At 41.6% G+C, this 16,591-nt stretch overlaps 1 protein-coding gene and 1 pseudogene across 3 annotated transcripts in view; one reads left to right on the forward strand and one right to left on the reverse strand.

Annotated features, from left to right (window-relative positions):
* Nucleotides 1–16,591, reverse strand: part of IP6K1 (inositol hexakisphosphate kinase 1) — a 61,605-nt gene that overhangs the window by 3,807 nt on the left and 41,207 nt on the right. For 2 of the 3 annotated variants that reach the window (XM_047849862.1, XM_047849863.1), the window contains 3 exons: nucleotides 8,088–8,298; nucleotides 3,182–3,363; nucleotides 28–203 (listed from right to left, as the gene is read on the reverse strand). In XM_047849862.1, coding sequence (XP_047705818.1) covers nucleotides 28–203; nucleotides 3,182–3,363; nucleotides 8,088–8,298 — 569 coding nt within the window. The remainder of the gene's footprint in view (nucleotides 1–27; nucleotides 204–3,181; nucleotides 3,364–8,087; nucleotides 8,299–16,591) is intronic. The other variant, XM_047849864.1, reaches the window with a different exon arrangement.
* Nucleotides 8,398–15,010, forward strand: LOC125161051 (aminoacyl tRNA synthase complex-interacting multifunctional protein 2-like; annotated as a pseudogene).

A 16,591-nucleotide genomic window follows, 5' to 3' on the forward strand; every position in this document is an offset into this window, starting at 1 on the left:
AGCTAGGCTCTCACCAGGGCAACTCACCTGCATGCCACAGACCCTGACACCCAGTGTAGCTGACGTACTCTGCTCGCACTTTCTCATCTGCCGGGCCGCCTTCTCAGCTGATGCATCATCACCATGCTGCCGGGTGCCCATCTTCAGGTCCAGAACACAGGGGTACTTGAAGTGGTGCACCACGTTCTCAAGCAAGAGGAACTCTGGACCACGTCAAGGAGAGTAACAGCCACACTCACCATCAGCCCCAACCATGAAACCACAACCAAGTTTTTCTATAAAAGGGGGCATTCTCTTTAAATGTAATCTGTATTCACCTCACAAATTCTCAATTTGTGACCTATCAAATTATTGATAGGCACCACAGGCCTATCAATTATTTTCAAAAATGTTTCTACTGTGGCAAAATACACATAACAAAATTTACCATTTTAACTATTTTTTAGACGTGTTTATTTAGTTTTGAGAGAGAGAGAGCACACACGTGCAGTAGCTGGGGAGAAGAAGAGAGAGATGGGGACAGGACCTGAAGCAGGCTCTGCACTGATTGCAGACAGCCCGACTCAGGGCTTGAACTCACAAACTGTGTGATCATGACCTGAGCCGGAGTTGAACGCCTAACCGACTAAGCCGCCCAGGCACTGCCCGCCCCCCCACCCCCGTGCCATTTTAACTACTTTTAACTGCACAGTTCAGTGGCATTAAGTACATTCACATTACTGTGCAACCACCATCACCCTTCATCTCTGGAACTTTTTTATGTTCCCAAACAGAAACCAGAAATTGTACCCACTACACACACTCCCATTCCTCTTCACATCCCCATGTCTGGGAACTGCCATTCCAGTTTCTGTCTCTATGAGTATGCCTACTCTAGATACTTCATATTTGTCTTTTTGTGTCTGGCTGTTTCAGAGCAAAATGTTTTCAAGTTTTAACCATGCTGTAGCATGTGACAAAATTTCATTCCTTTTTTATGGCTGAATAATTTTCCACGGTATGGATCTATGACAATCTGCTGATACCATCACATTTATTTTATTCTACTTTACTCTGTCTGGTAGGCATACACAAACTAAAGAAGGTCTGCCAGATTCACATGCATTCCTGGCACCGTAAGTAAACCAAGGCCCTGCTCAAGCCATACCGCATCCAGGCCTAAAAGAAATAGGGAAGACATCTTCACAGCACTATCACAAACACGAGAAATCAGGTTTACCACTTCCAAACAGGAATCTTAGGAAAAGATGGATTTAAATTTCTACCCTGTCAGGGCACTTGGGTAGCTCAGTTAAGCGTCCGACTTCGGCTCAGGTCACAATCTCACAGTTCTTGAGTTCAAGCCCCACATTAGGCTGTGCACTGACAGTGCGGAGCCTGCTTGGGATTCTCTCCCTCTCCCTCTGCACCCTCCCACACTCTTCTATCTCAAAATAAATTAAAAAAAAAAAAAACTTTAAGTAAGTAAATAAATAATACATTTCTATCCTGCCATTTACTGACTAAACTTCAAACCAGTGGACTATATACTTCAGCGTGTCCCTTAGTACTTTTAGGACCTTCTGCTCAAAATGCCTCTATGGTCCTGGGCGGCTGGTATTTATACCCATGTCCTCATTTAAATCTGTGGTCTGCAACCACCCTGGATAAAGGTACACAGGCTAGTCACAAGGCTGCCAAAAGTCATCATGGCCCAAGCCTGGACCTCAGTTCCATACTGGAGGACCATGAAGCAACCACAGTCTTGGATGATAACATACTTGGCATTGCTCGATGATGCACATATTAACATCTCCTAATTCTTTAAAGAAGATCTACTAGAAAACCATTAAATTTGGCTATTAATTTCATCATCTGCAATAACTTATAAACAAATGACAATAAAACTTAAAAAGGGCTGCAGAAATATCTCACAGTGCCCGAGAGCATGGGCTCTTGAATCTTGCTTTGGCCTCTCATGGGCCTGGGCACAACACTTAACCTCCTTGGGCTTCCATCTCCTTATCTTTATTTATTAAAAAAAAAAATTTAATGTTTATTTTTGAGAGAGAGAGACACAGAGTGTGAGCAGGGGAGGGGCAGAGAGAGAGGGAAACACAGAATTCGAAGCAGGCTCCAGGCTCTGAACCGTCAGCACAGATGCGGGGCTCGAACTCACAAACCGTGAGGTCATGACCTGAGCCGAAGTCGGATGCTCAACCGACCGAGCCACCCAGGCGCCCAGCCATCTCCTCATCTTTAAACTGGCATCGTAACATTTTCTCCTTCAAATGACTGTTACGAAAACTGAGTAAACAGGCCTCAACACATTCCCCTCAGTTTCTCAGTATTAGTCATTTACTGCCTACTGCTTCAGATAGTAACTGACCAGCAGAATTCCCATTTTATAATATTTCTTTGCGTTTACCATCTTAAAGACTATTATACGCTGTTCAGGTATGGTGTTTCTCTTTGGACAAAAAAAAAGTACCACTTTGTAATTATTATCTTTTGGGAGTGGAGAAATGTATGTGTGCATATGCACGTGTGCACACAAACGCAGATCCCTGATTCTAGACCTGCACTGACAAATCTGGTAGCCACTAGCCACATCTGGCAATTTGAATTTAAGTGAGTATAAAATTCTGTAACTCAGGCACAGCAGCCACATTTTGGTTACTCAGTATGGCCGGTGGCTGCCATACTAAACACAGATACAGATACTTCCACGGTCTCAGAAAGTTCTACCAAACAGCACTCTTCTAGACTGCCAAGTTGAAGCTTCAGGCTTACCAGCCCCAAAAGACAGAAAAAAACATGTCAATAAAACAAAGAATAACAGGGGTGCCTGGGTGGCTCAGTCAGTTGGGCATCCAACTCTTGGTTTTGGCTCAGGCTGTGATCTCACGGTCTGTGAATTCAAGCCCCGAGTCCAGCTCTCACTGGCAGTGCAGAGCCTGCTTGGGACTCTCTCTCCATCTCTGCCCCTCCCCAACGTGTGCTTGCTCTCTCTCAGAATAAATAAACTAAAAAAAAAAAAAAAAAAAAAAAAAGAACGACAAAGAGCCTATGAAAAAGGGAGATGAGAACAAGTGGGGCTCCTGAACAGAGAGGGCCCTGGCCATGGTACCAGAAGGTATCCTGACACAGGAGCTACCCACGGTCGCAGCAAGGAACACCACTTAAGTAGTAACAAGGATACTGTACAGCTTTCGGTCCTTGGACTCCGAGCGCATGCGGCTCAGCTGCTGCTTGTGACAGCGCAGACTCCAGGGGTTATGGCTGATCTTCTCAGAACTCAGACCGCTGTTGCCATCCAGCATCTGGAAAGGGACGTCTGAGTGGCTGTGGAGCTCCACCTTCGGACTCTTTGCCTCCTGGGAGCTAAGAAGGAAGAACATAACACATTGCTGAAGGGGCTCAGATGAGTCACCCTCTGGGGTCTCAGTGCAAAGGGTGAAGGAGACCTGGATCAGACCTAATCTGCCACCCTGGTGGCACCAGACCCTGGTGACGGGTGACACAGGGACCCCAGATGCAAGAGTGCATAAAAGTGAGCAATAAGTAGTATTTATACTTGTGTCTCTGAAAACTGTCTGAAAAATAACTCTTTGCACCAAATTACATGATGAAGATCACTCCGGATCCATTAGGAAGGCTATCACAAAAATAAACCAGAACAAGTGTAGAGGATGTGGAGAAACTGGAACCCTCAAATATTGCTGGAGAGCATGTAAAATGGTATAACCGCTATGAAAAAGTCTGGCGGTTCCTCAAAAAGTTAAACGTACAGGGGCGCCTGGGTGGCACAGTCGGTTGAGCGTCCGACTTCAGCCAGGTCACGATCTCGCGGTCCGTGAGTTCGAGCCCCGCGTCAGGCTCTGGGCTGATGGCTCGGAGCCTGGAGCCTGTTTCCGATTCTGTGTCTCCCTCTCTCTCTGCCCCTCCCCCGTTCATGCTCTGTCTCTCTCTGTCCCAAAAATAAATAAAAACGTGGAAAAAAAAAAAAAGTTAAACGTACAATTACCATATATGACCCAGCAATTGCACTCTTTGGTATATACCTGAAAGAACTGAAAACAGAACTCAAATAGAAACTACACAAATATTTGCAGCATCATTACAATAAATAAGAGGTGAAGCAACCCAAGTGTCCATCAGTGGATAAATGGATAAACAAAACATGGTGTGCCCATACAATGGAGTGTCATTCAGCAATAAAAGGAATGGAATTCTGACGCATGCTATAACGTGGATGAACCCTGAAACATCCTGCTAAAGTGAAATAAGCCATACACAAAAGGAGAAATGCTGTATGATTCCACTCATCTGAGGGAACTGCACATTCACAGAAACAGAAAATACAAAGGCAGTTGCCAGGGGCTGGGGGGAAGGGGAATGGAGAGTTATTTAACAGGTGTGGAGCTTCTGGCAGAGATAAAAAGGAGTTCTGAGAACAGACAGTAGTGATCGCTGCACAACAGTGTGAATGTACTTAATACTACTGAACTATACACTGAAAAAAAGGTGAAAATGATACGTTGTTAGATGTACTTTACAATTTAAAAAAATACAAAAATTGACAAACGTGCAGTCACACACTTAACAAATATAGGGTGGAGCATGGGACACCACTGTCAAGAACATGAGTAACTATCATATTTCTGTCCACATCTACAACCAAATTTTTAATAAGATCTAAAGAAAGCATATGCTGACATTATACGCTTATGAATGTCTGTCTGCTTGTGTATCAACCTGGAAGAAAGAGGAAAACATCAAAGAAAAAAAGGCAGGATAGGCCCCAAAGAAACTTTCTCAGTGGACAAAGTTTGTGCCTGTGGAAGTCATGAAGCCATTTCAGTAAGGGGATTTTATTTCTAAAATAAGTCAAACCACAAAGGGGTTTTATTGAGAAGGTGACTCCAACTGAAAATATTAGGACTTTACTACAACTTCCTTTTTCCCACCAACACAAAATTCTTTGAAGTAACTTGCAATGTTCCTTCACCATGCCAAGCCAAGCCAAGCACTGGAGAAGCCATGTGCGCTGCAAACGGCAGAGCAAGCCTGCAGCTCCGAGCAGAGGCAGAGCACTGCAGCAATATCAAATGCCACCGTCCTCCCCAGAACTTCTGGCCTCTCCTTTAACTGTAGATGGAGAAAGTCATGCAGAGTTGAGCCAGCCACTAGGGCTGGTGTGTACCAGAAATTGCTGACATTCCCCTGCAGGGTGATTGGACAGACTGGGTGAAATGGCTGAGAGACACGGGCAGAGATCCCTTTCCCCTTTAACTGAAAGTAGAGGAGCCACCAATGCCTCTCAGCATCAGAAAACTCTCATTTTCTTCTGGTGAGGGCATGGCTAAGGCCATTCATGGATGCTTTCTTTGTGATCCTCTTTAAGAAACAAGAAGGCTTACTCATCTGCCAAGTAAACCCAAATAAGTCCTCTGTGCCCGCACGGGGCACCCATTCCTCCTGGCATTACCCTTGGTATTGTAGCTCTGGCCCTGGTGAAGAATAAGCTGCATTCCTAGAAGTGACTTAGTGCCTCTGAGAACGGGCCAGAGGTCTGGTCACTGCACACAGAGCTGTCACTTTCAGAGCAGAGCCTTGAACCTGGACATGGGTAGACTTTGATGTTATTCTATGTTCATTGGCTTTTCACCAGATGACTTGAGAAGCAATTTCTGTACCTTTGGCGGACCAAAGAAAGCCCACTCTAAAGAGCTATTGAGAGAAAGGCTTCAATGCCAGCTATGGGCTTGAGGACTTGGGGAACATTCCTTGTCACATGAATGACTAAGCTTAGGTCCCACAATCATCAGTGAAGAGGAAGCCCCTTGGGGAATGAACAAGAAGCCCTGAAGAAGTGCTTCTGCAGACCAGAGTCTATTTTACACACACACACACACACACACACACACACACACACACACACACGAATATTACTCTATCAAAAAGAATGAAATCCTGCCATTTGTGATGACATGGATAGAGCTAGAATGTATTATACTAAGTAAAATAAGTCAATCAGAGAAAGACAAATACAATATGATTTCACTCACATGTGGAATTTAAGAAACAAAACAGATGAACGTATGGGAAGAGGGGGGAGACAAGAGAGGGAAACTAACCACAAGAGAGACTTGATGATAGAGAACAAACTGAAGGTTGATGGGCGGGGGCGGGGGCGGGGACATGGGCTAGATGAGTGAGGGCACCTGTTAGGATGAGCACTGGGTGTTGGAAGTGATGAATCACTGAAGTCTACTCCTGAAACCAATATTGCACTGTATGTTAAATAACTAAAATCTAAATTAAAAAAAAAAAAAAAAAAAGCTTAACTCCTGGAGACCCTGCTTACTCAGAGTGAAGGCCTCTCCTCTCCAGAAATGCAGATCTGGCCCAGAGAGGAAACATCACACACTCAGCCAGAGTCTCACGGGGTTCTGTGAGCTTCGATGTGAGTGTGTCCTCTTCCATCAATGGGAGTAAGGAGAGCCGGAACACTCTGGGCTCTTACTGCTTCAGGAACTAGGGTGCACAGCACGTGTTGCTCAACTGACCTGATGTCAGAGATAAACTAATGTGCTGCCACACGCATATAAGAAAAGTCCCAAATCTAACTTCTAAGTTGAGGCACAGATCTTATTCACTGAAACTTATTTTTAAGTGAAGTTAAATATACTTTAAAAAAAGGATTTTTTTTCAAGTAATCTCTATACCTAGTAACATGGGGCTCGAACTCACAATCCAGAGATCAAGAGTCGCATGCTCCACCCACTCAGCCAGACAGGTGCCCCCAAATTAAATATAAAGTAATTTAGTCATAGAATTTTGATTTTACCTTGTTTCAGGAAGCTCACATTATTTTTAGCTTACGTTAGTTTTATTAAAATTTTTTTTTTTTTTTACAACTCAGTGGTTTCTTTAGTATATTTATAAGGTTATAAAACTTCACCACTATCTAATTTTTAGGACACTTTCATTACCCCCAAAACAAACACTATCATCATTAGCAGTCACTTCCTATCCTCCTCTCCCCCTCAGCCCCTGGTATACCTTAACTTGGCTTCCTGTCTCATGCACTTGCCTATTCTGAACATTTTCTATATATGGAATCACATGTGTTTTTTTGTGACTGACTTCTTTCACTCAGCACTTTAGTTTTTAAAGTTCATCCCTGTCGTGGCTCATATGAGCATTCCATTCCTTTTTATCACTGGATAATATTCTATTATATGGATACACCACATTTATTTATCCATTCATTAGCTGATGGACACAGTTGTTTTCATTTTTTGGCTGTTAGGAATAATTCAACTATAAACATCTGTTTACAAGTTTTGTGTCTGAATCTATTTTTCCAATTCTCTTGGTAAATACTCCTATTCCTAGGAGTAGCATTGATGGGGTTAGCTTTCTGAAGAATAATTATTTTTCCAGGGTGGCTGCACTATTTTACATTCCCATCACCAATTTAAGAGGGTTCCAATTTCTCTAAATCTTCATCAACACTTTTATTGTCTGTCCTTTTGATGATAGCTACCCTATGAGAGTTCACATTCCTTGCATAAAATATCAAGAGAGACAATGCTTTATACACTATTTTCCTAATCTACAAGAAAAATAATTTCCAATGCAATAAACTAAATTTTAGTTGCAGGGAAAGGGTTAACAGCTGACCTCATAGAGGTCAAAGAACCTTGTACAGAACCCTTAAAGAACACTGGTCTGGATGGCCTCTCACTGCGCTTGGGCAGTCCTACAGGTCTGAAAGCAGGTGCAACCTCACCGTGGACCAAGGCATTTCGACCTTATGTGTGAGACACAACAAAGCTGGAGAGCACAGAGCATAGGGAGTCCTTGCTTCTGAAGGGCTGAGATCTTCACCATCACTCTCTCTTGACCAGCTACATCCATACACAGAAGGCAGCATCACTGGGGTGATGTGACACACTCAGGTGGTAGCCAAAGAATACCAGCCATCTTTCCCCAAGCTTGGGCCCTACTTCCCCATGTGTCAGGACTCTAGAGAGGTCTTGAGTGTTTGTAATGCCAGGACCAGTCATGCACCTTCACCCTGCTCACCACCCCCTTACCTCTCAGAGGTTTCGAGGGACAGGCTGGCTTTCTCTTCCTTGTGGTCACTGCCACTGCCTGACCGGTGCAGGCTCCGGCGGGAGTGTTTGCGCCGAGGTTGCTCCCGCTCTGGTGTGTCATCCTGCTCCACAGTCTCACTTTCCACATAAGGGTAGGCCACCAAGTTGATGTAACCATCACTGTCTCCCTCAAAACAGACAGACACCACGCCTGTTGAAAAAAAGGCAGCCAGTCAACAAATGTCTACACAGGCTGGGTCTATGCAGCACAGACTGCTGGCACTTGCCATCTCACAGCACATCACCTGCCATGAACCAACTGAAGATCAATGTAGGAACAATGACCAACAGACCTCTTTCCAGAAGACAGCTGACCACTCACCCCAATTCTAAGTCTGCTACTTAACCTCTGATCGGGGGTTAATCTCTGTTTATTTCCCACTCTCCTCTGCAGCCCTCTGATTTTCAACGACTGACTCCCGTACCATTCAAAAGAACTGTGTTCACTGGAGACACCCACACCTAACATGATTTAACCCTCTACTTATACAACTGCTCTGTGATACTGCCATTCCCTGTGTCATTTTCTTGCTCTGTTTCTCTCTGCCTGGCAGAGTCACCTAGAGACAAGACTTCTTCCAGCAAAACAGTCCCAAAAAGAAGTCTTCTGCCCACACTAAGCATCAGGCGATTCTAACCTCACCAGACAGAACTTCTGCCTCACCAAACCACCAGCATTCCTAAGTTGACACCTTTCTACCCTCCATGCTGTACTCAGGCAAAACAGCTTACCGTGTCCATTTTTTACCCAACAGGTTATCCGTTATTCTGAATCGTTAACAAAGGATTTAAAACACAATACCTAGAAACCTAACCCAAGGAGATTAAAACAAAAAACAAAAAACAAAAAAAAAACAAAGTCCAGGCTGCCCTTTGTCTAACTTCCACATCTAACCTTCTGTCACTACATGTCTCCTTTATACTCCCAGTGTACAAAATTGGCTCCATAATCTGAACAAAAATGAGAAGCATTTATGAATAAGTCAATGTCAGACTAAGAATATCCTTCTCTTTGGTCCATTTCATCTTCATTCCCTAGACCCTTTTAGAAAAAATTCCTTAAACTTGAAATTCTTTTTTCATACTTCCCACTATACTGCTCAAATGTATGCCACACTTCCATGGGCCTCGCATCTGTACCCTGGCTTGCTTTCATAGATGGCTACCTCTCCTGCAGGTTTTCACCTTTGTAACTTCTTGTCTTCACTAGAACCTCAACTGTTCCAGCTTGAATGCGCTCTCTGGTCTGCCAATCTTCTCTGTCTCCTGGGCTCCCCTTGTGCTCTGACCTAAAGTGTCCTCCAGGCCTGCCACACAGCTGTCACGCTGACCAGGGTGAGGGCTGAGGGTCATTCCTTCTATGGTCCTCTACTTCTCCCACTCTTGGTTTACTCCTTAGAGTGGAAGATGTCTTTAAAGTAGCTTTCTAAGAAAGGGCGTTCAGGAGGTCACTTTTGAGTCCTTTGCAGGATTTTATTCTGCTGTTACACTTGACTGACTGAAGACAAAATTCTATGTTGTCTGCAAATAAAGAGTTTTACTTCTTCCTTTCCAATTGGAACGCCTTTTTATTATTTCTATCTTGCCTAACCACACTGGCCAGAACCTCCAGGAAAATGTCAACTAGAAGTGGACAGCATGAACATCCTTGTCTTATTCCTGATCTCGTGCGGCAAGGCAACTGTTTTGTCATTATGATGCTGGCTAGAGGTTTTTCATAGATGCCCTCAGGTTAAAGAACTGTCCTTCTATTCCCAGTTTGCTGCTGCTGTTGTTTTATCAAGAACAGATGTTGGATATTGTTGAATGCTTTTTCTGCATCTGCTAAGATATAGATGGTTTTTCTTTTTTTAGATGATTAATATGACGAATTCCATTTAACCTTTGAATGTTAAACCTACCCTGTATTACTCAGATAAACCTTACCTGGTTATGATGCAGTGTCCTTTTAATACACTGTTCTAGTCAATCGACTAAAATTGTATTCAAATTTTTTATATCTAGGTTTGTGAGGGGCATTTATTTTCTCATAGTGGTCTTGCTGAATGAGTTGGGACATACTCTCTAATTTTTTTGCAAGAGTTTCTGTAGAACTACTATTTCTTAAATGTTTGGTAGAATTCACCGTGAAGCTGTGTGGGCCTGGAGTTTTCTCTGCTAGAATGTGTTGAACTCCAATTTCAATTTATTTGATAGGACTATTCAGAGTCCCCATTTCTTCATGAAAATTTTCATAGCTTGTATCTTTCAAGAAATTGTCTCTTTCATCTAAGTTGTAGAATTTATTGGGATAAAGTTTCTCAAAATATTCTTTTATCTTTAAATATCAGTAGATCCTAGTGAAGACACATATATCATTTCTGATATTGGACATTTATGTCATCTCCTTTTCCTGACCAGTCTGGCTAGAGATGTTGTTCTCAAAGAATCAGCCTTTTGTCTTTGGTTTTCATTTATTTTCTTAATTTGGTCTTCGGTTTTCATTTATCTTTTTAATTTTTGCTCATATTCATACTGAACTATCTTTTCCATACTGATTCACATTAATTTAGATATAGATCTATATTCTGGAAACTAATCCTTGGTCCGTTATATATGTGGTAAATATCTTTACTCATTTTCTCTAAAGGTGAATTTTAATAAACATAAGTTTTAAATTTTATATAGTCAAATATATCATTTGATCTTTTACGATTAGCTCTTTTCTGTCTTGAAGGCTCATCTAAAGCTATACTGGAAACCTTTCATTCTCTTCAGGTACATTTGAGTACCCTGACAGACCACTGGCAGACACAGAGCATCATACCTGATACGGGGAGATATGGCTATGCTGTGGATAGGGCAGGAAGAAGTTCTACAAATAGTAGATGAAACTTGCCAATTAAACGAATCCTGCAATCTACTACTAGTTTAAGAAGAAAATATTTTTGATCCTGACATTATTTTTTACATCAGTACTCACACCTAGGTAGAATGCAGATGGGCAAATGAAAAATCAATGGTCTGATATAAGCCCCAATTTTCTTGGCAATTGTAAGACTAATTTCAATAGACACTAAAGATTACATTTGGTGGAGGTTTTGGTATTTTTAAAAAATATATTTTTAGAAATTATAGTAAAAAAAATACATAACATAAATTTATCATTGTAACCATTTTTTCCTAAATGTTTTATTTCTGAGAGAGAGAGACAGAACATGAGTGGGGGAAGGGCAGAGAGCGAGGGGAAACAGAATCTGAAGCAGGAGCCAGGCTCTGAGCTGCCAGCACAGAGCCCGACGCAGGGCTCGAACCCACAAACCATGAGATCATGACCTAAGCAGAAGTCGGATGCTTATCTGACTGAGCCACCCAGGTACCCCTCATTTTAACCATTTTTAAACATACAATTCAGTGGCATTAAGTGCATTCACAATGTTGTCTACTATTATCATTATCTAAATCCCAAACTTTCTCATCACTTCAAACAATTCTATACCCATTAAATAATAACTCCCCCTCTCCTCCTCACCCAAACCCAGGTAACCTCTAATCCACTTTGTCTCTTTACACACTTGCCTATTGTAGATATTCTATATAGGTGGAATCATGTAATTTCTGTCCTTTTGTGTCTGGCTTATTTCACTTAGCATAATGTTTCCAAGATTCATCCATGTTGTAGCATGTATCAGAACTTCATTTCTTTCTAAATCTGAATACTATTCCGTTGTGAATATATATCCCAATTTGTTTATTGATACACTTACTGCTGACACATGGGTTGTGAATATTGTGAATAATACTTCTGTGAATATTAGCTTTATGAGCATCAGTTTGAGTCCCTGATTTTAGTTCTTTTGGGTACACACCCAGGAGTGGAACTGCTGATCATATGGTAATTCTATTTAACTTTTTGAGGAACTACCAAACTGTTTTCTGTAGTGGTTGCACCATTTGACATTCTTACCGGCAGTGTTCTATTTCTCCACATTCTTGCCAACTCTTACTTTCCTTTTTCTTGTTTTTAATTATTATAGCCATCCTAGTGTGCACGAATGGTATCTGATTCGTGGTTCTGATTTGCATTTTTTTAAAATTTTTTTTTTCAACGTTTATTTATTTTTGGGACAGAGAGAGACAGAGCATGAACGGGGGAGGGGCAGAGAGAGAGGGAGACACAGAATCGGAAACAGGCTCCAGGCTCTGAGCCATCAGCCCAGAGCCTGACGCGGGGCTCGAACTCACGGACCGCGAGATCGTGACCTGGCTGAAGTCGGACGCTTAACCGACTGCGCCACCCAGGCGCCCCTCTGATTTGCATTTTTAAAAATTTTATTTTGAGAGAGCGCACGCAAGTGGGGAAGGGGCAGAGAGGGAGAGAGAGCGAACCCCAAGCAGGCTCTTCACCACCAGTGCAGAGCCTGATGGAGAGCTCAAACTCACTAACTCACAAAGTCACTAATCATGACCTGAGCTGAAGTCAGATGCTTAATTGACTGAGCCACCTGGGTGCCACCAATTTGCATTATCTTAATGACTAATGACATTGATGTGTTGTTGGTCATTTGTGTATCTTTTTCTGGAGAAATGTGTATCCAAGTCCATTGTGCAATTTTGAATCCAATGGTTTGCTATTGTTTTTTTTTTAAGTTTATTTATTTTGAAAGTGAGTGCATGAGAGCCAGCAGGGGAGGGGGAGGAGGAAGAGAGAGAGAGAGAGATAGAAAGAGATAGAGAAAGGGAAAGAGAAAGGGGGAGAGAGAGAGAGAGAGAGAGAGAGAGAGAGAGAGAGAGAATCTCAAGCAGGCTCTACATTGTCAGTGCAGAACCTGACACGGGGGCTGGAACCCACAAACTATGAGATTATGACCTGAGCCAAAAACAAGAGTTGGACACTTAACCGACTGAGCCACCTTGGAACCCTGCTACTGTTTTCAAAACAGAACCAGAAGAATATTACATTTGAAGGAATATTCTAGGACTACAAAACAAGAGAGAAGCCAGAATCAAACACACTGCTGTCTCTAAGTGGCTAAGAACAGTTGCAAATGCTTTATATGCAGCTTCAGCCACCAACTCATCCACACTCAACACATCCATGGCCAAACCTTCTGCTATAAATATGCCAAAATGAGATAGAGAACTATAAGCCCTGTTAGCTCAGAGTCCTTCTGATGCTAAGGAAAAAAAAAAAAAAAAATCTTAAAAGGGAGTCAAATCCTGGCTCCAGAGAAATGTTTTCTAAATCACAACCGACAGAACTGGGACAAGTTCAAACCTCCAGGTGGCTCCCAGGAAAGGACTGTCAGTAGTGGTTCAGTTTTTCCCCAACTTTTCTCAGACTGGGGAACAGAAGTCTTTAAAAGCCATAGCAAATCATTAGTATCTATTTTCTTTTCTCGGGCTGCATTTTCACTAGGTAAAATAAATATACTTTCTCAAATATACAATTAAACCAAAAATTGATCCTTTCTTATTAAGTCAAATGAAGCCAAATTTATCGAAAGAAAATTGAAGATATTATTGGTCCAATTAATATATATCAAAACCCAACAGTACAGGGTTTTTTTTTTTTTGAAATACATTTAATATTATAGAAAGTTACCAAAAATATAGAATTCCCATATACTCAGCTTCCTCTAATGCTCCCGTGAGGCCAGTGTATCAGGTAAAGCCCTATCACAAAGTGACACATCTCTCCTTCTCTGGTTGCAGGCCATGTGCAGGAAGACTCTCTGACCCAACTCTTCAAGCTCTTGAATCCCATCGAGGTATTTTAAAATGTCTGTCTGAACTGAAAAGCTATGGTTAATGGTCACACCAAGATGACTGACATGTCAGATGTGGACTTGGATGTAACCAACACAATCCAAGCTGATGAGCCAACTGCTTTACTAACCAATGCATTGGACTTAAATTCCATGCTTGGAAAGGATTATGGAGCACTGAAAGACAAGGGCACTGAAAGATCATGATTAACACAAACCCCACCTCCCCCCACCCCCCTTGTGCTGTACTGCAGGGTCCTGTTCACTGTTCTCACGCATGCAGCAGTCAACAGCGAGCCCAATGTCTTATCGAGTGCTTTGGCAAGCACACCAAAAAAACCAGCCCCTCATGAGTATCACCTGGGGTTTATTCTAATTGGGAAGAATGTGCTGAAGATTAAAATGCAGTTCAGTATCCAAACGATGTGTCCCATCAAAGGAGAAAGAAACATTGCACATTTTTTCTTTTGTTTGGCTAGAAGCATAATGCTATAAATTTAACCCTTGTAAAAACCTGGGTAGATAATAGCTATTTTTCAGCTAAAAGAAGTAAGCAGTAAAGAAGAAGCCACTATATGGGGGTACCTGGGTGGCTCAGTCGGTCAAAATCCAACTTTTGATTTTGGCTCAGGTCATGATCTCACAGTGGTGAGATCAAGCCTCATGTCAGGCTCTGTGCTGAGCATAGAGCCTGCGTGAGACTCTCTCTCCCTCTCTCTCTGCTCCTCCCCTGCTCACATGCGCACACCCTCTTTCTCAAAAATAAATAAATAAATGAACATTTTTTAGAAAGAAGAAGCCGCCACTATGTTCCACTCCATGAAGGCTACTCTTGGGAAGAGCCCCTGGCTTGCTGGGAATGAACTCGCTTCAGCAGATGTTGTGCTGTGGTCTGTGTTCCAGCAGATGGAAGGCTGCAATATGATGGTGCCAGCCAAAATGCAGAGATGGATAAGGGCCTGTGAAAACCTGGCCCCTTTTAACACTGCCCCCAAGCTCCTTAAGTGAATTTCAGTAATTGATTTTAGATTTTAAGAACAGTGCTGTTTCATGCATATTGTTGATAAACTGACTTATTCTAAAATCATCAATACTGTCTTCATTTAAGCCAGTTGTTGAACATCAATAAGAGCATATTAAAAAAAATTGTTAAAAGTGAAATCATAATTTATAATTACCAAAACCAAGAAATGAACACTGACATAATAATATTAAGTAATCTGTATACTTTATTTGAATGTTGGCAGTTTTCCCACTTATATTCTTTTTCTGGTTCAGGATTTCACTTCACATTGCATTTAGTCCTCCTCAGTCTCCTCCAATCTGATATAGTTTCTGTCTTTATCTTTCATGACTTTGACACTTTTGAAGAATATTAACAGTTATTTTGTAGCATGTCCCTAAATTTGGATTTGCATTGTATTTTCTCATGATTAGATTTACATCACTCATTTTAGGCAACAGAAATGATCTTGTGTCCTCCTCAGTTCTTATGTCAGAAGGTACAGGTCTTGTTACTGGTGATTTAACTTTGATCACTTGGTTAAGGTGAAGTCTGCCAGGTTTCTCCTTTGTAAAGTTATTATTTTTCCTATTGTAATTAATGAATATCCTATAGGGAGATACTTTGAGACTTTCTAAATATTCTGTTTCTTATAGTATGTTAGCCCACTCATTTTAGAATCAATCATGGTTCTTGCCGGGGACAATTATTACTGTGTTGTGTGTCTAATGGTGACTTCTGTTTCCATCATTCCTTCTATATCTTTTAATTAAAAGGAATTACAATTCTATAAGGAAGAAATGTCCCTTCTCACCCATTTATCTATCAGTATGGAGTTAGGGATATTTTATTTCTCATATTCTAGATTTGGCCACTGGGATTCCCTGATATCGGCTCTTGTGTGCTTGTAACATACACTCCCATCATTTTTGACCATTTCTTTACTTTTAGTTACCAGGGGATGCTCCAGGCTCATCTTTTATTTTCCTGCCCCAATTCAGAAACCAATCATTCCTCCAGGGAGTTCTGCTTCCCTTTACTGTAGGAATGGTATTTAGAAGGACCAAGATCTTGGCCCTATGATTGCTACTGGAGTATCATTGTTTTTAGGCCCTTTCAGCAGACAGATCTGGGAAATACACGTATAAATACTAACCCACACATACACATATATCTCTTTATTGCCAGGAACACAGGTGTTTTTAAAATTCAACCAAGCTAAGGAAAAATGCCAATAATATTCTGTGTTTTGGTAAGTTTCAAGAGGGATTTTTATGTATTTAGTATTACCAGCGGCAGTCATCAGGGGTTACCACATGTAGTACCAAATATGAAGTTCTAGGCTTCTATATCCTTATGCAAAACTTTCCCTAATCCATTAATCAAGTATTTATTAAGCATCTACTAGATGCCAGGCCCTGTAACAGTTTGGCAGTTCTTCAAAAAGTTAAACAGAATTACCATATGATCCAGCAGGTTCCACTCCTAGGTATGTACCCAAAAGAAATGAAAGCAGAGACTCAAACAGATGCTTATAAGCTAATATTAACAAAAGCATTATTCACAATAGTCCAAAGTGGGAACAACCCAAGTGTCCGTCAATAGATAAGTGGATAAACAAAATGTGATATATATTCACAATGGGTATACAGCCATAAAAGGACATGAAGTTCTGATACATGCTACAACATGGG

The sequence above is a fragment of the Prionailurus viverrinus genome, chromosome A2 (assembly GCF_022837055.1).
Source record: "Prionailurus viverrinus isolate Anna chromosome A2, UM_Priviv_1.0, whole genome shotgun sequence".
In the NCBI taxonomy this organism is placed as follows: Eukaryota; Metazoa; Chordata; class Mammalia; order Carnivora; family Felidae; genus Prionailurus; species Prionailurus viverrinus.